Source organism: Dioscorea cayenensis, chromosome 11, assembly GCF_009730915.1.
Source record: "Dioscorea cayenensis subsp. rotundata cultivar TDr96_F1 chromosome 11, TDr96_F1_v2_PseudoChromosome.rev07_lg8_w22 25.fasta, whole genome shotgun sequence".
In the NCBI taxonomy this organism is placed as follows: domain Eukaryota; kingdom Viridiplantae; phylum Streptophyta; class Magnoliopsida; order Dioscoreales; family Dioscoreaceae; genus Dioscorea; species Dioscorea cayenensis.
The window spans coordinates 2,377,967-2,398,787 of record NC_052481.1 but is presented as its reverse complement, the minus strand read 5'-3'; the positions used below and the strand labels follow the sequence as shown (position 1 = coordinate 2,398,787).

General features: G+C 32.4%; 2 protein-coding genes across 2 annotated transcripts; one reads left to right on the top strand and one right to left on the bottom strand.

Annotated features, from left to right (window-relative positions):
* Positions 1 to 661: 661 nt before the first annotated feature.
* LOC120272248 (EIN3-binding F-box protein 2-like) lies at positions 662 to 2,425 on the bottom strand. Its single transcript, XM_039279011.1, has one exon. It carries the CDS (start codon positions 2,423 to 2,425, stop codon positions 662 to 664), a length of 1,764 nt encoding a protein of 587 aa, XP_039134945.1.
* Positions 2,426 to 11,101: 8,676 nt separating this feature from the next.
* On the top strand, positions 11,102 to 15,279 carry LOC120272151 (heat shock 70 kDa protein, mitochondrial). Its single transcript, XM_039278910.1, has 6 exons — positions 11,102 to 11,255; positions 12,290 to 12,366; positions 12,462 to 12,540; positions 12,629 to 13,195; positions 13,285 to 13,905; positions 14,539 to 15,279. The coding sequence occupies exons 1-6, from the start codon at positions 11,181 to 11,183 to the stop codon at positions 15,157 to 15,159; spliced, it is 2,040 nt and encodes a 679-aa protein (XP_039134844.1). The 5' UTR covers positions 11,102 to 11,180; the 3' UTR covers positions 15,160 to 15,279.
* Positions 15,280 to 20,821: the final 5,542 nt, after the last annotated feature.

Here is a 20,821-nt window from a genome sequence, read left to right as displayed (position 1 = left end):
AAACCGGATGAAGTGGATTACACGTAAGTATCCACGTCATTCAGTTTACAAGTTCGGCCCACTTATTCGTCCCGAATAGCATTTCTCATTTATAAATAATAGCATAAGTAAAAGTGAGATGTATAGCATTTTAATCTAAACCGTAGATTGTGATCATAATACTGACTCAATCAATTACCGTCGTCACAGTGTTTTGATCTAAATCATACCTTTTCAATGCTAGAAAATGCTTCTGTTATAATGTTATTATTCACACCAACGTTGTTGCGTCCAAGCTAAAGAGTTCATAACTTACGTATACTTGCTTCTTTTATAAAAATAAAAAATGAGATATTTAAATGTTTTGAGTTTAAAATTTAATGAAAACAATGATAGTAACCAGTCACGCGTTGTGAACGTGACCTCATAGTCTAAATCTCTTATCCAAGGCTGAGGTAATGGTCAATTCCCAACTTCTGTAAAAAAAAAATACTAACCCATCCTGTCTTTGTTTTTTTATTTTTAAAAAGAACTTTATTGACACCGAAATAACAAAACAATCTTTCCTTTCTCATATGTGTAAAAATCACATTCATTAAACCATTAATAAAAGCCAAAATATTCATCAATTAATTACCCAACAAATATCCATATCCCCAAATATCAATTAAAATCAATATTTCTAGAATACCAAGTCACACCTCCAAAGCATCTCACGGATGGACTCAATCCCACGAGCACTGATCCCGGAGCACCTGATCAAATTCAGACCGTTGAGACTCATCCCCATGAGCTCCAGCGCTGCAAGCCCCTCGTCGGTCACCCCTCCGCACCCGGCCAGCGCCAGCGTCTTCAACCTCAGCGCGCGCGAGCTCGCCATCCTCCGCAGCGCCTCGTCCCCCACCGCGCACAGGGACAAATCCAAGTCCTCAAGCTTCCCACACCTCTCCCCGATCACCCCCAGCGCCTCCTCACTCACCCTTTTGCACCCCACCAAACTTAGCCTTTCAAGTGTTCGACCAAATGCCGCAGTGACCGCTGCCACACTCCAGTCACTGATCCTCCCGCTTCCGCTCAAGTCCAAGCTTTTCACACTCCCACCCCCGCCCATTGCTTTCAGGAATGCGCACATTGCTGTGTCTGTTATCCCGTTGCTCATTCCCACCATTGCTATCTTCTTTGCTTCTTTGCATGATTCTCCTATCCATGCTAGAAATGGTTCTCCTATTGATTTGCATTTCTTTAGCTTCATTGAGAACAAGACTGGTTGAGGTGATGGAATTACTGGTGGCTGTCCAATTTGATCACATTGCACCAAAGATAGTTTTTTTATTGTGTTGCTGCAATTGGATAGAGCTTGCATCAGTCCAAAAGTTGTGATTTTGTGGCATTTCTCAAGCTTTAGATTCTCCAACATGTGTGATCCTTCTGTCAGTTTGATCAGACCTTTGTTTGTTAAACCATTGTTGTTTCTAAACTCTGCTCTCTTGAGGCTTGGGAAGCCACCATTGGATGATGAAGAGATGAAGCTAGTGTCTGTTAAAGAGGAACAAGAGCTCACTGTGAGAACCTTGAGCTTCTGAGCTCCACTTATGAAGGAGTATCCAATCTCTGTTGTTCCTTTGATTGAATCCAAGCTTAGCACTTCTAGAGATCTCCCTTGCTCTCCTATGACCTTGAGGACTTTGTCGGTAATCTCCATCGACACGAGACTGATCCTCGTTAACTTAGGAAGCTTTGAGACGATGGAAACCATGCCGGGATCGCCAATGAGATGGCATTTGGTCAAGGAGATGGATTCAAGCTTGGATGAGTACTCTGCGATAGCCTCGAGTGATTGGTTTCCGATCGATGTGCATGATTCAAAGTTAACCACGGATAATCTCAAGCAGTTCTTTGCAATGATGGTGAGACCGTCATCGGTGATCCTCGAAGAAGAGTAGATATTAAGCTTCTCCAAGTTCTTGCAACCTCCAGCAATGCATGCAAGGCCAGCATCACCAACATAAGCACAATTGGAAAGAGTGATACACTTGAGAGTAGGGCAAGTGAAGCCTATGATCTTCAACCCTAAATCAGTGACAACTTCATTATAACTGATCAAAGATGAAGAAGAAGAAGAAGATGATGATGAGAAGAAGCCTTGCAAGATTGTAAGCTCAGTGAGACTATGAGGATAAACTCCAACAACCATGGCAGCCAATCTAACATCATTAGCCATCTCTCCTTCAAGACTTCTTGATACTTCGCTGCATTCTACTTGGTTTACATCATGATGAAAATCGGAAAACCGCATGTGGAGTTGGAGGAAGAGCCATTTCTTCGACACGGCTGCGCAAGAACATCGGTCACGGGGAGATGGCAAGAAGCTAAAGACTTGGAGAAGACATTCATCAGGGAGTATATCAATGTGATGATCATCTCCATTGAGCTTCTTTCTTGCCATAGTACTGCAGCAAGATATCAGCCTGGTATAGTGCAAATACTATATATATATATATATATAAAGAGACCGAAATGGCATCGAAGAAGATGGAAGTGGACAGGAAGAAGGAGAGATGGAAGGGGAGAAGAGAAGATAATAAAAAAAAAGGGAGGAGAAAACAAAGGGAATCAAGAAGGGGCGGCGAGGGAGCATTGGATTGGAATGGACAAGGTTCTGTTAACATGTTGTTTGGCCAGCTCTGAACTTTTTGGAGGAAGAGGAGCCGGGCAGCCCACTAGAGGCCCCGGGCGTGCATGGCCCTCAGTGAAACAAGTGGAGATGGGGCCGCGCTCACGTGGGTGCTGGAACCACCCGTACATAACCACTATTCACAACTCCCAGAAATGTGTGGGGCGAACCCACTAGAGACCCCAGGGGCGTGTACAAGCCTCGGTGAAACAAGTGGAGATGGGGCCACGCTCACGTGGGTGCTGGAATCACCCGTACACAACCACTATTCACAACTCTCAGAAATATATCCTTAGCTGAGAATCAAACTCTCACCAGTTGGTGAGAATTTTAACAGTTATTTGTGTACAAATAGACCGAAGGTCATTGACAGCTCTCAACTTGTTAAAGAATACCCTTAACTTGTTAAGGATACTGTCCTATTGAAATTAAGGTTATCCGGACTTCAAGGAAGTGGTTCAATGGACCTTGGAAGAGGATGCATGGGCATGGGACAGTGAGAATGCAAGTGGTGTTTATTGTTCAACACACACCCAAATAGGACAAAAAAGCTAAGCAACTTGTGTGATCCACCAGCCCTATATATATTTGTTCATTAGGTTATAAATTAGGTTAGTTTTGTAGCTTGGATAAAATAATTAAGTAGCTTTGTGTTTTTTGACATATATATATATATATATATATATTATATGTAGATATGAATCCACCGGCCTATGCTCATTATTAGGTTAAGGTTTTGTAGGTTGGATAAAATAAGTAGCTAGCTTTGTGTTGATGTATATATATTATATTATATATGTATCTGAGGACATATTTTGATTATTTTCTAGTGACATCTCAAAATTTTGAAATTTAGAGGTGTCTTTCTGAGATGGACAATGGCCATGCTGATTAGATTTCAACGGTCACTGTTCATCCATTCATAATACTAAATAGTATTTAATGATAATTTTATACACCACTCTTATTAATAATAACCGTTACATTATAATTTAACAATTATCATTAAGTTTTTTTTAAAAATAAACTTATATTTAAAAAATTATTATATTTACGGTGAAAAAAAAAGTAAAAGAGAAAAAGAAAAAAAAAAAGACAAACAATTGTCAAGAGAAGGGCACCAACAATAGTAATGAAAAAACAATAGTTGAGGATTGTACTGGGTTGGGATCGATGGGTTGAGATGCAAGAACTATGCATCCCATTTATATAGTTCATCACACTCAACATTGTTCATGATAATGTTGGTAGCACTACGATAAATGTTGTTTATTTCACTGTTTCACACCACTGGATGATGTGCAATAATTGAATTAAAATCCAATGGCTGATATATGGACTTAGAATTCTTATCTACAGATGTCCGTAGAAAATTAGTCATATATATATATATATGTTTGTAGTGTGTGTATAACGTATGTATGATTTGGATTTGAACAAGGAAATGAACTATTTCTCATGTGACCTGACTAAAATTGTTACATATGTTATGTATGAGATAAACGAAAGAAATAATATATTTTACAGAAATTGTGTCATGTAGAGATTATGATGTTAATAGTTTTATATTTTAGATATTATAAGGATCATATGAATCAAAATTTATATGGTTTCAACAATATTGTTTTTTGATCAACATTAAATGCATTGGATATAGTTGTCAAAGTGAGTTGATAAGAATACTCTGATTTTAAACCGTGAGTTTATATATATTATTAGGGATTTACCTTTAAAAAAAAAGATTGTTCAATGTGATTCATGATTTTAATGAAAATATTTAGCTATAATAACATTTTTAGGAACTTAAAATCGTCTTTTCTGTTTCGATTGTAAAACCTCATCTTCAAAAATAAAAGCAAATTATTAGCTCATTAAAAGCACATGTAATTCAACTAAGTCAATCTATTTAATTGGTGTTAGTTTATTATTGATCATTTTAAATATATTATTAGTATATGTTTGCGTAATTTAATTATTGATTGAATGGGATAATTTCATATTTAAGAAAAACCTTAAATATTAATTTGATTTCTAGAACTAGAAGTATTTTATGTTAATAAAAGTGAAAGTGCCAGCAATAAAAATTGGGAGGATGTTCAATTAATTAGTCTTGATCATTGTTAATTCCTTTATTGTTATATATTAATAGTTCTAGCTATTAAAATTTTGAATTATATCTTGTTATGGTCAAATTATTTTATTTTATTTTATTTATTTATTTTGATGAAATGGACAAACTGTTAGTGGTGTGCATAAGTATAGAATTACTTCCTCAACACACATTTGTACGCTCACTTTACATAAGTTGGATTTGAACTTATTTTTTTGTGGGATATAAACACCTTTCGTAAAGGATCTAATGCCAATAAATCAAGCACACCTCAAAAGTTGAACACCAAATTTAGTTTCAAAATTATAATAATGACAATAATAATAAATATCTTTTTTTTATAATGTTAATGTATGTGAACTATTGAATTATATAAACAAAAGAATAACTCAAAATTGGTGAGAAAACTTCAAGAAAGTATACAAATAAGAAAAATTTCATAGTCGTCTCATGATTCCATTACCTCCAAAAACATTCCAAAACTCACCAACTAACGAACACAGACACAAACACAAACACAAATTAAAAAACAAAAAAAACAAAAAGTGCTTATCTAAAATAATATAAAACCTCTAAGAAAACATCAAATTAAAATATATATAATGAACTCTTAATTTGGTGGTTTATGGCCTCCGAATACTTGGGTCGGCTTAATTAATTAAGATGCTGTGCGGCTGTGAATGGAGAACAAGTACACGTTGCATGATTAATTAGTAGAGCTTGTTGCATGCATGCATGCCTTTCTTTGGATTAGATGATCATATATATATATATATATATTAATATATATTTGATGCATTGAAAGGAACCAAGTTATGGTGATCATCTTGTGTACATGTATACACACTCCATGTATCTCCAATTGTTGTAGTTGCATGTATTTATATTTACTAATGACTAATTAATTAATTATGTTATTTTAATATTTAATTAGTATGTCTATTGCTCAATTCCGTTTGTCATGTGAATACTTGTTTAATTCTAGGGTACGTAGAAGATGAAAATCGCCTATAATTTCTCAAAGATTGGGTAGGGAATTCGAGGGCATGATTAATAGAGGAGAAACCTCTTATCAAACTTTGATCATGTGTATATTTAGCCAAACTAGTAACATTTTTTTATTGAAAATATTATAAGTTTCATGTTATTGATTATACTATGGATAATTAATTAAGCATGATAATCAACAATAAACAAACAATAGAAATTTGTCCATTATAAATTTAAATTGATTAATATTACTGTCTATGCGTTTTCTTTAATTATATGAGTTTGATGTTGTTTAGGCTAGTTAAGAATATTTAGTGTTTGTTTGTTTGTAATAAAGACAATATTATATATTGTGGGATATTGATGTACATTGAATTTAGGATATTGTATATCAAAATATTTAAAACCTATTCGGCTATAAAATATGAATTCATCTATAGTAGTGTTCTCTAACATAATCTAAGGTTTGTTTCTCATTTACTAGATACAAAGAATTAGGGTTTGCATGGTTGTAGTGATGACACTTTGAAGTTTATTAAGTGTTTGCACTTGTTTAGGGTTTGTTAGCATATGTGATGGATGTTTGGACACAAGTTGGTATGCATTTTCTATGTTACTTTGTTGGTTTCCATTGTCCTTGGGAGACCGTCCTCTTAGATTCCATCTAAAGTGGTTTAATTTTATTATTATTTTTTTATTTTATATGTTTTTCTGGAAGATTTGTTCATGGATTCAATCAACACTTGTACATAGGATGGATTAATATTAAGGATTACTTATTTTTTTAATTTTTAGTTGAAGCTTGAATTAATTTTTTTTAATTTAATTAATTGAATTTTGAAAATTAGGTTGAGGTTGAGATATTGACCATTTTATTTAATTTGATATTTTTAAACGATTAGAAATTAGATTGTTTTTTTTTTAAAAGGCATTATATTTACTTAATATTTATTGATTCAAAATTTTGAAATTAGTGCAATGAGAGATGAATGAAGATAAGAAAGGTTAATTAACTACATTATGTAAGTTTTTTTTTAACTATATATGAAACACAACTTAATATCATTCTTATTTGAACTTATATACGCAATATTGATGATGTTAATTTAAATGTAGATTCAAATTAATTAAATGTCATCTTCGATAACTTTATCATTAGAATCCCATATTAATCCTAAATAGTTTTAAATAGTACATAATATATTTAAAGTAGAGTTAATTTTTTTAATAAAAATAAATGTATATATTGTTGGAAATATAGTACCACATCGGTTGTGTAATAGAATTGTAATGGGTTTATATATAGGTATAGAGGTTGAGCCACTAAGTCTTGAGACTTTTTGGTGTAAGACCCCTAAGCCCATATAAAGCCCATATAGGGCCCACTGTACCAAAATATAAAATTTAACATATATATCCTTATTTATAATTCTGCATCCAAAAAGTTAATTTTAGATATTGGAATGTAACACCTCTGATGATGCATTCTTAGTCTTCTGTTTTCCGTTCTTCGTTTTGTTGTTCTGGTTTAATTTTTTTTTCTTTTTTTTGTGTTTTTTTTTATTTTCTTGTTTGTTTGTTCATTTTGTTTGTTCATTTTTTTTTTTGGCTTGATAATAAATTCGTGATTTACGCAATGATAGAATTTTTAATGCTAAAATCCTCCCTGCTCATTGTATTGTACTGGGTATTAATAGAATGCTTCTTTCGTGGTTCGATACTCTTGCAGATAATTTCAAGGCGAAATTTGTGGAGACTAAGGCTACTGTTAAGCGCAGTCTCGAGTTCTTGGAGATGAGGGGGCAGGGAGAGAGGGTTGACACGACTGCCGAGGAGGCACCTGATCGCATCACGGGCTAAGCTTTTTTCCATTTGGTGGGGTCGGAGGATACCCGTTCATCCTCCGTTGGTGTGTTTTTGTTTCCCCTCTTATCACTTCTTGTGGTATGAGTGGGGTTTTGTATCAGGGTTGATCTTGTACTGTTGCTTTTATTAATTGAAGTGGTTTATCCACCTTTTCAAAAAAATAAATAAATAAATAAATTCGTGATTTATTTACATTATTATATAAAAAAAACAAAGAGGAGAATAATATATAGATAATAAATATCACGGTGGTTTCTTCAATCATACAAATCTCAATTCCTGCACCTCTAAATTGTTATAATAAGAGGCATGCATTCTTACTTCCGCTACTTTTAAATTAATGTCGTACTACTCTTAATCGCTAACACAAATCACTTTCAAAATTAACTCATATTAATATCAAAACTAAAACATCAACAAAATTTTGTTATGAATCAATATATATGTATGTATATATAAAAGAAAAAAAAAACTCCCTTTGAAGTTATTAACCAAGGACAATAAATGCAGTACAGGTAAGAAAGAAAGAGACTAAAGCTCTGAGAGACTGAAACCCCACAACCATGAAGTTATTAATTACTAGGTCCATGCATGCACTTCACTCTCTCTCTCTCTCTCTCTCTCTTTTTATGTGTCTTTATTGTTTTCCTACCCCTTCTACTCCTTGGTATCATCATTCCTTTATCATCAACCACCCACCCAATTATAACCATGTCCATGGCCATGGCCAGAGAGATTGAGAAAGAGATAGAGACTTTGGAAGCTTTGTTTTGAGGGGAATGTAGTCTGGCTCAAGGCTCCTCCAACTTTGATTTGAAGATGATTGAGTTTTTTCATCAATCTCTTCAAGCATGCATGCATGCATGGGTGCTCTCGGACCAGGCTTCATTCCTCCCAAACACTATTGCTTCCATGAATATATATATATATATATATCCATGTCTTTCTTCTTTTCATAATATATATTTAAATTAAGTAGTAAAATTATTACAGCGAGAAGGTGATGTTTAGAGCTCTTGCTCTCTCTTTCTATTTCTCTCTCTCTCTCTCTTTCTTTTGTTTTTTTGTTTTTTGTTTGTTTATGAACTGACACAAAGTAGATTGGTGCAATGATGTTGTTTTCCTGACAAGAGAGAAAGGTTTTCATTATTGTCTAATGATAACAGTTTTCTTTATTTTTTTTTTTCTTGTTCTTTTATTTCATGTGTTCATCTTTTGTCTTTTGCACATTGTTCTCTAATATCTTTTCATCCATATATGTTTTTCCTAAAGATTTTTTTGAAGCATTATTCTCAAGTTCTCAACCATTAATTTGTTGATCTCTTTTTTAATTCAATGTTTTTGTAGCTAGTTTTTATTACTGCATAACTAGTGCTGTTTATTTTTTTCTTTTGTTCTGCTGCATATTACTGCATCATCTGATTTTTGTTTTAAAGGGAGACAATATGGTTAATTATTTTTATCTCAAAGATGATGCTGTGAACATTCAGATGGAAAGGTTAAGAGAAACATATGAAGATATATCTCATTTTGATCTTTAAGTTTAGGTTTTCATTCAGAGTGTTGATATTATAATGAAAATGAACTGATTGATCACTTGGAATAAGTTTGAGTTCTTCTTGCTGCCCCTCTTTCTTTTATTTCTTTTCAATGAACAGTGATGCCATATGTGATCCATTCACATAAATTACTATTTATTTGGCAAGGTTGCAAAAAAAAAAAAAAAAATTTTTTTAACAATTTTATGTTTTGATTACAAAACTCACAAAACATATTTGGCACTTTGTTTTTGTTTTAAAAAATTTTGACAACAATCCTTATATTTAAAAAAAAAAAAAATCAAAAAACAACTTTTTTAAGTTAAAAAAAAAAATCAAAATAAAGAATATATATATATATATCAACTCAATGAATTAAAAATATTAGGTTTAAAATCATAGCAGTCCTTGAAGTAAGAGAAATTGTTACTTTGAGCTCTTCAAATAAGAAGTGGCTTATTTTATTAATTGTAAATGAGACTTTATATATTGAAAATTTAATGATAATATAATCATTTTTTATAATTATATATTAAATTTTTAATCAAAATATATCATTTTTGTAATTAATTATATTTTCTATGATTATATATATATAAAGGGGATATGTATTCTAGGAATGTCCTCAAAATCCATATTGGAGATGTCCCTAGGAGGCGTTAGATCATTTGATCTAAGGGCTCCTATAATGTTGCAACCTTAGATTCTTCAATATCAACAAAATTCAAACTTTGATTCATATAAACAAATGCATCAACCAATTAACAAAAAAAAAAAAAATAATAAACAAAATAAAAAATAAAGCCCATTTTTATAGCAACAATCTCCATCTAATAACATCCTGATTTTCATGATCAACACCGAATCAAATGAAATATTATTCCATCTCGAAATTAACAGCATTTCAGGAACAAGTCAACACCCAAATCAATAAAAAAAAACGAATGGAAAAAGAAAGAAGAACAACAAAAAGAAAGTTTTACTGAATTGAAAAGCATCATGAGAGGAAGGAATCGGTTGATATATAGAGAGATGGATCTAAACCCTTGACACGAAAGACGATGGGGCGTTGGTGGAGACGAGAGAAGGCCTTGGTGGAGGCGGAGATAGTGGATGCTGTGGAGGCGTTTGTGGAGACAAAAATGTGTGGTTTTGGTAAAGAGAATTTCAGTGTGGTTTTACATTATAGGAGCTATTAGATCAAATGGATTCTGGGGACATCCCCATATATGGATTCTGGGGACGTCCCTAGAAGACGTATCCATTCTAAAGTCAACACAATAATAACCCGGTAGTAAGACTTTTTTTTTTTCCTTTGACAAGTAGACGTACGACAAGTGTACAATAAGGCAAGTTAGAGAGATACACAAGCGTGAAGCAAGCATAATAAACACAGGCTCCCTCACTTTGTATGAGATTGGGGGTTTGATGACTTTGATCTCAAATCTTCCTTGAAATAAACATCATACGCAAAGGATCATGTGTGCTAATAGATCAAGGCACTTGCCTTCCATGAGAGGGGTTGATGGTTTGATTTTTTCCTAATGCATTATTGAGGTTTTATAATAAAAATAATGATGTATATCACTTATCCATGTTGTAAAATAAAAAATCTATCTAACCCTACAATTAAATGATAAAATCATAATTTCACTTTTAATTCTTTTATACCAAACATCACCTTATATGACTTTCAAATTATTATTATTATTATTATTATTTAATTTTTTTATTCATTTAATATAAATGATAAATGAAAAAAAGGGAAGAAAAACTAGTTAATAAAAATTTAATTCCATTTTATCCCTCCATTATATATATATATATATATTTTTATTTTAGGCTTTCCAAGTTGGCCCAAGTTGGGCCTCCAGCCCATCTACAAAAATCTCGGAAATGGGCCCTATATATACATATACGAGGCCCAGTGAGTGACTCATTCTCTTGTCTCTTTTGTAGGCCATCCACGAAGCTCAAGGCCATCCACAAACCCTAGCAAAACCCTAATCCTCGGAATCCGATCATGGCTTCCTCCGTGATTCTCCGAGCCATCGGCCGACGCCAGCTCTCCTCCAATCTCTCTTCTTCTCTCCGATCCGTAAGCTCCTTTTCGATCCCATAGTTCTTGGGTCTCTATATCTCGATTTTCATGGATGATGCTCGTTGTTACCTTTGAATCTTCTTATTTAGTTGTAATCAGTTGTTTTTTTCTTGTAATTTGGAGTTTAATTGCGTTTTTTTTTTGTTGATGATTGAGAGTGACTTCTTGATTTTGGCGTTTTTGTATCAATTGATGCCATATATTCAAGTAAATGTGAATTTTTTTAGCTGCTTGTTTCTATGTTGGGCTGATTGAGAGGATTTCTTGTTATTGTACTATTTTCACCAATTAATGCTTTAGATTATTGTAAGAATGAAGGGCTTTTTTTTCTTCTTTGTTCTATTTTTGCTTGTTAATTCTTCTTGGTCAGCTGTTGTTGATCTGCTATTTGGAGAATTAGATGTTTTGTTGCTGTTTTTGTTCTTGTTTGTGATGATGGACTCGGTACTTGTTTAGTCTGTTGATTGATGCTATAAATTGGATGAAAATGTAAGAATTTTTGGTTTATTTTTATGACCTGTGGTGATTGAAACTGGTTCTTGGTGTATTTCTATTAATCAATTCTTTAGCTTGTACAAATGAAAGCTTTTTAGTTTGTTCGTACTGTAGGGTGATTAGGAGTGGTTCTAGAACTGTAATTTGGGAAATGTGATGAGAATATATATGTATATATTTATATTGCATATTTGACTTTGATGGAGTTGGTTGGATCTTTGATTCTGCACTTAAAAAGTATGTGTATGCTCTGTACGATCTACAATTGGTAGAATTCACTATACTTGGAAAAATCAGAACAGAAAGCCTGCCTGAAATTAGTTTTCTTTTATAAATGTAAAAGGTTTGTCAAAGGATATGTTATTCTCTCTGTAGCAATGATTATAATGTGCTTCTACATGCAGGGGATGATGCTTGATTGTTAGATTTTGGCTTCAATTGAGTTTTTTTGAGGTTATTTTTTCTTACAGTCACGGCATGATCTATATGAATGATAACTTGCTGATTTTAGTTTTGCTTTTCTCTATTTTTTTCAGTTGTCTGGCAATGAGAAATCAATTTGGTCTGCTTCATGTCTGTCCAAAAGCTGGTCAAATGTGGCTAGACCATTTAGGTAATATTTCCAAAACATGGATTCAGTATAAGCACGGTCGCAATGTTTGTGTTATTTATTTGTCTTAAGTAATCTGATTCTTGTTTTTCTTCCAGTTCAAAACCAGCCGGTAATGATGTTATTGGGATTGATTTGGGAACCACAAATTCTTGTGTGGCTGTCATGGAGGGAAAGGTTTTACTTCTGATTTTTGTTATTATTTACATGTTTTTGCTTTGATTCTTTTACTCATGTTTATATTTGTTTAATTTAACACCTGTAGAATGCAAAGGTGATTGAGAATGCTGAAGGTGCACGAACCACCCCTTCAGTCGTTGCTTTTAATCAGAAAGGTGAACTACTTGTTGGAACTCCTGCCAAACGCCAAGCAGTTACTAACCCCACAAATACCATCTTTGGGACCAAGAGGCTGATAGGCCGCCGGTTTGATGATCCTCAAACACAAAAGGAGATGAAGATGGTCCCTTTCAAGATAGTTAAGGCTCCAAATGGAGATGCATGGGTTGAAGCTAATGGGAAACAGTATTCTCCCAGTCAGATTGGTGCATTTGTTTTGACCAAGATGAAAGAAACTGCCGAATCATACCTTGGGAAGTCTGTTTCTAAGGCTGTAATTACTGTACCAGCGTACTTCAATGATGCTCAGCGACAAGCTACTAAAGATGCTGGCAGAATTGCTGGGCTTGATGTCCAAAGAATTATCAATGAACCTACGGCTGCTGCGCTTTCGTATGGGATGACTAACAAGGAGGGTCTCATAGCTGTTTTTGATCTTGGAGGAGGAACCTTTGATGTTTCAATTCTAGAAATATCAAATGGTGTATTTGAGGTGTGTGTCTTTTTGGGTCACCCATACCCATCTTGGGCATTTGGACTCATTTATTTCACATGATCCAAATTTTTGTTTTGTGCTTTTAGGTCAAAGCGACAAATGGTGATACATTCTTGGGTGGGGAGGACTTTGACAATACTCTTCTAGAGTTCTTAGTGAGCGAGTTCAAGAGAACAGATGCCATTGACCTATCAAAAGACAGGCTAGCTTTACAAAGGCTTCGAGAGGCAGCTGAGAAGGCTAAGATTGAACTTTCATCAACCTCTCAGACAGAGATCAATCTGCCATTCATAACTGCTGATGCATCTGGAGCTAAACATTTGAACATTACATTGACAAGATCAAAGTTTGAGTCATTAGTGAATAACTTGATTGAGAGGACACGAAACCCATGTAAGAGTTGCCTGAAGGATGCCGGCATATCAACAAAGGAAGTTGATGAAGTTCTTCTTGTAGGAGGGATGACTCGGGTTCCAAAAGTCCAAGAAGTTGTTGCAGAAATCTTCGGAAAAAGCCCAAGTAAGGGTGTTAATCCCGATGAAGCTGTTGCAATGGGTGCTGCCATTCAGGGTGGCATCCTCCGAGGTGATGTTAAGGAATTGCTTCTCTTAGATGTCACACCATTATCACTTGGTATTGAGACTCTTGGTGGTATCTTTACAAGATTGATCAACAGGAACACAACCATTCCAACGAAGAAGAGTCAGGTTAGTTCAGAAGTTCATAATTGTTTTATTTTCTTCATCAAGAACCTGAATTTTGCTATCTCAAATTGCTATTAAACACTACAATCTACAGTTCATAGGTTCTAAAATAGTTTGATTAGAAGATTGTCAATTACTGAATTAGGATTGGTTGTCTAAGATGTGGATACTTTCAACATCGTTATTATGGCTACACTAAGATCAAGATATCATTTCCAAAACAATACCAAGTGTTGTGCTGGTGTACTCATGCAAATCCTTTTTCTTGTATTGCTGAGAAACACTAGTTATTACAGGACATAGGTTCTAAACTAGTTTGATTAGAAGATTGTCAATCACTGAATTAGGATTGATTGGATGAGATGTGAATACTTTCAACATCGTTAAGTTATCATGGCTACTCTAAGATCGAGATATCATTTCCAAAAGAATACTAAGTGATGTGCTGGTGTACTCATGCAAATCCAGTTTAGCACAACATAATCCAGTACTTGTTGCAGCTAAAATTTGAATTATTTATACTAATTCCATTTGCGGTTATACTGTATTTCTTGATTTGATTACTGCTGGAAGTAAATTATGTGTATCCTCGCTTCAATTAATTTCAATCCGTCGTCTGCTTGGCACTTGCTACAGGTGTTCTCGACTGCAGCTGACAACCAGACCCAAGTGGGTGTGCGAGTGCTGCAAGGAGAACGGGAAATGGCTTCAGACAATAAGCTTCTTGGTGAGTTTGAACTTGTCGGCATCCCTCCTGCTCCGAGAGGCATGCCTCAGATTGAGGTCACATTTGACATAGATGCCAATGGAATTGTGATTGTGTCTGCAAAAGATAAGGCCACAGGAAAGGAACAACAGATTACGATCCGATCATCAGGTGGTCTATCAGATGATGAGATCCAGAAGATGGTCAAAGATGCAGAACAGTTTGCACAGAAGGATCAGGAAAGGAAAGCTTTGATTGACATCAAGAACAGTGCTGACACAACAATCTACAGCATCGAGAAGAGCTTGTCCGAATACCGGGACAAGATTCCATCAGAGGTTGCTTCCGAGATTGAGTCCGCTATAGAAGATCTGCGAAAGGAAATGGCCGGAGACAATGTTGACAGTATTAAAGCGAAGCTTGATGCGGCCAATAAAGCAGTATCTAAGATTGGGCAACACATGTCCGGTGGGTCTTCTGGGTCGAGTTCCGGCGGGTCTCAGGGTGGAGATCAGCCGCCGGAGGCAGAATACGAGGAGGTCAAGAAGTAGGTTCTGTTCGAAGATGCAGTTCGGGTTATCCTTTGTCGAAGAGCTTCATTTCTTTCTGAGAATAGGAGTAATAATAATGTTTATTGTTATTGTGAAATAAGTTCTCAAAAATTTTACGAATTCTACTAAAAAAAAACTATGTGACATGTTCTTGACCATAATGTTCTCTATTTTTGTTTGATGTTAGCAGGGCTGAAACTTGAACCAACATTCAGGAAGTTGATTCTGGAATCTGAACCGGGTGTGTTCTTTAAAGGAGTGTACTTGTCATGGAGTCAAATGCTTTATGAACTGGGTGTTTTTTTAAATTGAACTAATAAAATTTTAAGTATGATGAAGATTTAGAAGTTTATAAATCATTGAAGGGTAAAAAAAATTTTAAATAAAGACGCTTGGCGGAGTTATTTTAAGTAATTATTGTTGTTCAAGAATTCTTTTATTCATATTTAGTAAAGACGCTTGGCGGAGTACTTACATGAATAATTATAACAATTGAAAATAGTCATAATAAAAATATTTAAATATTTTTGAAGTTTTATTTTTTAAAATATGAAATAAGTTTTTGAAAATTTTAAAAAGATTATATCATATGGGCCATTAGCTATGAGCGCCATATTTACACATTTTATAGAAATTAATTCATAAAAAAAAGCAACCCATAATAAAATCATTTAAAATGTAATTTTTTTTATGGTACGTAAGAATTTTTATCGAATTAGAGTGTTATAACAATCTTTTGTAAAAGAGTTGGTTATCTCATTACCTGAATTTTACTTCTAATAAAACTATTTCCTATGAATTGATTTTATAGAAATCAACTAATAAGTTTAATAACAAAAATGCTATTATTTTTTCAAAGTTAATTGGAAGGTAGGTAGATCGATAAAAAATTAAAAAGAAATAAAATAAATTTTAATCAAAAGATTTTTTATAAATTTGACAATTGCTGATCCTAACCCTAAATAATTGATGGTTATCTATAAGTTGGAAGAGAATGAAGCATAAGACATGATGTTTCACTTAGAAAAATCAAATCAGAAACAATATAATGACATTAATATATAATAGTAATAATAATAAATAATTAAGAATAAAGAACCTATTTAAAAGGATAATTAGTCTTTTTATCGATAATAAAACAAACCTCATTGACCCCACTCCTCTTTAAAACTAAGCCTATTTTCATTAAGGATGGATGCCCTCTCTCTTCAAAACACTAGTCCCCCCATACTAGCACCATTTAATTTGAGGGACCTTCATAAGATTTGCTTTGATTTAATCTCTCTCTCTCTCTCTCTCTCTCTCTCTCTCTCTCTCACTCACACACACACACACACACATTCTCTCTCATATGTATATATATACACACACTAAATATCATACGTCTACACATAATAGAAAGTCAGGGAAAAGGCAGAGGAAAAAAACAATTGAAAAGAATGGATATGATTGAGATTTAAAAAGATTGCATCGTGGGCCACCCTGGAAGAAGGGAGAAATAAAGAGACAAGGGCAAGTTGGATAGTGATTCAATGACTTTGAGGGGTTGTCAATAGATTCAAAATCTACGGATATTCTCAAATAACATGTCTTGATATATATATATATATATATAATTTAGCTATTATTTAAAGGACAAAAGTATTTGTCAAAAACCATTATATTTTTATTGATTTTTTTAGCATTTATCATATAAAGAAGAAGAATATATAAATTATTCAAAATGGTAAAAATATTAAGTGGAGTGAATTATAATAAACTCTAAATTCTAAAATGTGAATCAAAAATTTTTTGAGATAAAAAAAAAAAATATCTTTATCCCAACAATCTCTTGATAGATTTGTCTCCATCTTTGATATAAGATGTGCATGTTTTTATCAAGAAAATAGGTTTGGATCTCATTTCAAATAAAGTAAAAACATATATGAGTTGAAATATTATTTTTTTGGTCCACGCACACCCTGATATGGCTTGTACACATTCGGGAAAAAAAACTCTTTAGTGTCAACTTGATGTTTTATATGCTTTTTATAGGTATGCTTATTAAGTATTGCTTGTGAGAATATCAAAATGGAACATATCTAAGGGCACATTCTTTACACATGCAAAGGTTACCCTTTTGAAGAGATTAAAATAAAATTATATATGGACTAAGATATTTCTCTTCATATCTAATTTTTTGGACTTAATTAGAATTTTTTTTTTAATGAAGGTTTCTGTGAACTAAGGACGGATACATATTACGCGAGCTGCCCCATTAAATTTAAAAAATTTATTATTTCATAAAAGTATATATATATATATATTACAAATTTTCGCCATAAAAAAAAAATATATATGGTATTTTCATATATATGCAATATAGTAAATGTATATTTTCTTGAAAAATGATTCTATTTATAAGATAATAAATATTCAATGTATAGATATGAATAAAAGATAATTTTTAATATAAATAACAAAAAAAAATTATAAGTTTAAAATTAGAAATTCAAGAAAAAACTCTATATAACAATTGTAATATATCATTTTTATATAATTTTTTTTGATGCACCTAAATTCATTATATTGTTTTTATTTTTTATATTTAATCCAAGATCTGTCCCTGATGTCAACATTTAAATCTTAAACGAAAACTCATAAAGTCTTTAATTGTAATTCTATTATTTAATAAATTTAGTGTAATAATAAACTTAACAAATATCTAGCAATATATATATATATATAATTAAATCTTAAATAAGTAAATATTTAATTTTATTGCACTTATCATGCATACAAATTGTTGTTCTTTTTGGAAGTTTTAAGAGGAGGGGAATATATTTTTTCAATTAATTTATAACATATTTCTCTTTCAAATCTGATTTAATATTCTTTAGATTTTTTTTATTTATATTAAATCATTATTTCCATAACAAAATTACAAAAAAAACGCATAGTTAACATCTAAATGAAGTTGAAAATGATAGTTTTTGTTGCTATTATTTTTGTATTTTCCTCATATATATTTTAAAAAAATAATAATTTGAAAGTGATGACCATATGGAGGCGGAAAGAGAAAGCAAATTTAATTAAGTTAAATGGATTCCCCACTATATTAATCAAGATAATTACAACAAGAATTGATATTGATGGTATTTGAGAAAAATATCCCATGAATATTCTTTTGTTTTTCATATAAATAAAACTTAATATAGCCAAGGGTAGAGTTATTAGAATAAATCAAAGAGCATAAAAGTATATATATATATATATATATATATAAATTTCTTGATATCATATGTTTTTTAATCTTATTGTAGACATTGATAATCTTTTATTTTATGATCGTATGTAGTTCAACCATTAATTATAGTTAAAAAAAAATTAAAAGTGAAGAATAACAATGTTTTTAGTGACTATTAAGACAAAAGCATGATTCATATAAAAAAAATAAAAAAATAATGTTGATAACTAAAAGTATTCTTTAGTAATTTTTATTTTACAATGTTATATTATAATTAATTTACTTTATTATAACGTAGCTATTTCCATTATAAAAAAATGGTTCAGTAGTACAAATGGAAAATTTCAGATAAAAAAATTCCGAGAAGTTAAATTAATATAAGAATTTTAATGCTATTTTTGATTTTTTTTAAAATAATTAAATTCATGAGTTGTCCATTTCTTTCTAGAAAAAGAACCTTAATGGGCACATAAAATGGTGGTGATAAAGAGAGGAAAAGAAGTATAATCAAACTATTCTATATAGTATTTTGAATATATAATGCAAAAACTTATTCATATAAAAAAAATCTTTACCTAGGTCACATAACCCAAGCTTGCAAACAGTAGCTAGGACAAAAGATGCATCATTTAGTGTTATATATATATGTAAGTTGGCTCAAGCTATTATATGTATATATATATATATATGTATCTTAACAAACTTATTAATTAAATAGATATGAGATCTATATATAGATTACCTTTAGGGATTTATTTTAATGCATTTGTTTTGGAAGCAAATTAGATCTTCTTGTTTTCAACGTATAGAGATTACAAAAAACAAACTTTGGAATCCTAATATTGGAGGTGATTATTGTGAAGGCATCATATTGGAATCTAAGAACACTTTAGATATATTTATATGCCACCTTTGAACTTCTAAAAAAAAAAAAAATACATGCATGCATGCATATTGTAATGGAGAACTAAACTTAGTGGGTTTCATATTGTTTATTGTTTATTGTTTAAGAACAAGTTGAGATAGCAGCCAAAGATATGGGTTTTACTTTTAATGATCCTTCACCCATTTGAAAAACAACTTATGGGACTTTAAAGACTTAAAGGTTTGTGTCTTAGGGTTTTCATAGTGTTATATATGGTTTTGAGAGCATTGCTTCATGATGAAAAAAGATCAACTCCATGCATATTGTGCATTCCATTTTTGGCTAAAGAATAGAAATATGATGACTAAACTTTTACTTATTCCAAAGTGCATGAGATTTGTCAATCATTGGATAGCCCAATGGTATGACATTAAAGTGTAAGAGGGAGGTCATGGGTTCAAATCTCTTCCCCAACAGTACTGTTCCCGTACTGTTCATACACTGTTTATTCGGAATTTCTATAATATTTTTATACTATAAATATACTGTACATCCGGGTTCCAGTACTGTTTATATTCATAAAAAAGGCGACATTGTCGCTATTATTCAAAAAAAAAGTGCATGAGATCTAAAACTTATTGTTAAAGATCACAATTCTAATGAGTTTTATATTATTAAATAAATAAGCAAATAGATATATATATATATATATATAGTCATCTATTGTTGTATCAGAAGACAGTGTTTTGTATGTGGTTCTCTATTTACCTTTGGCTTTTTACCTTCGCCAGGCATTGCTCTTTCATGCTTTCACTCTCATATGTATATATATATATATATTATATAACAACTATGAAAAATAATCGCATTAGGAAAAAAAATAAAATAAATAAAAGCAAGATTATTTTTTAATCAAATAAAACTTGCTTCAATTTTTTTCATCAAATATATATATATATATTATAAAGAAATCCATGAAGACTCCAGCAGTACAGCCATTGTCATCAAGGGTAATCTCGTGATTTCATTTTCTTAGAATAAAAACAAAACTGAGGGGCATTACAGTAATTTCACACATAAGGAGAGTTGGCTCATAGGATCCACAGCGCCACGTGTCACTAACGACCACCATGAAAAACTCATCACCAGTTTGGAACAGCGATCGAACGGTCACCATCGTGGGCATCAAGTGCGGCACATGGGCCAAGACTATGGGCCCGGCCCAACCTCTAATGGGCCTCCATCCAAAAGCCCTTCACGTGCTCCCCTCTCTCAAAAACCCGACAACGTACCGCCACGCCACCGCCACGTGCCCTCTTCCTCATCTCTCTCTCTCTCTCTCTCTCACTCTCTATAAAAGTGAAAATCCGAACTAGTCCCTGACTACTGCATTTAAATATTCACTTCAGTCCTTGTGTGATTTCATATTTGAACCAATGTCTGGTTTGCTACTTTCATCGGTTTTTAATAGGTAATAAAAAATTATAATTGAGAATATTTATGCCATAATCAAGAAAATAATTTATATATTTTAATAATACATAAAAAATAATTAAATTTTTTTAAAAATT

Coding starts and splice junctions, on each gene's coding strand:
- LOC120272248 (XM_039279011.1), bottom strand. CDS start 2,425: ATGGCAAGAAAGAAGCTCAATGGAGATGATCATCACATTGATATACTC.
- LOC120272151 (XM_039278910.1), top strand. CDS start 11,181: ATGGCTTCCTCCGTGATTCTCCGAGCCATCGGCCGACGCCAGCTCTCC. Junction 12,367..12,461: donor AATGTGGCTAGACCATTTAG/GTAATATTTCCA, acceptor TTTTTCTTCCAG/TTCAAAACCAGCCGGTAATG. Junction 13,906..14,538: donor TTCCAACGAAGAAGAGTCAG/GTTAGTTCAGAA, acceptor CACTTGCTACAG/GTGTTCTCGACTGCAGCTGA.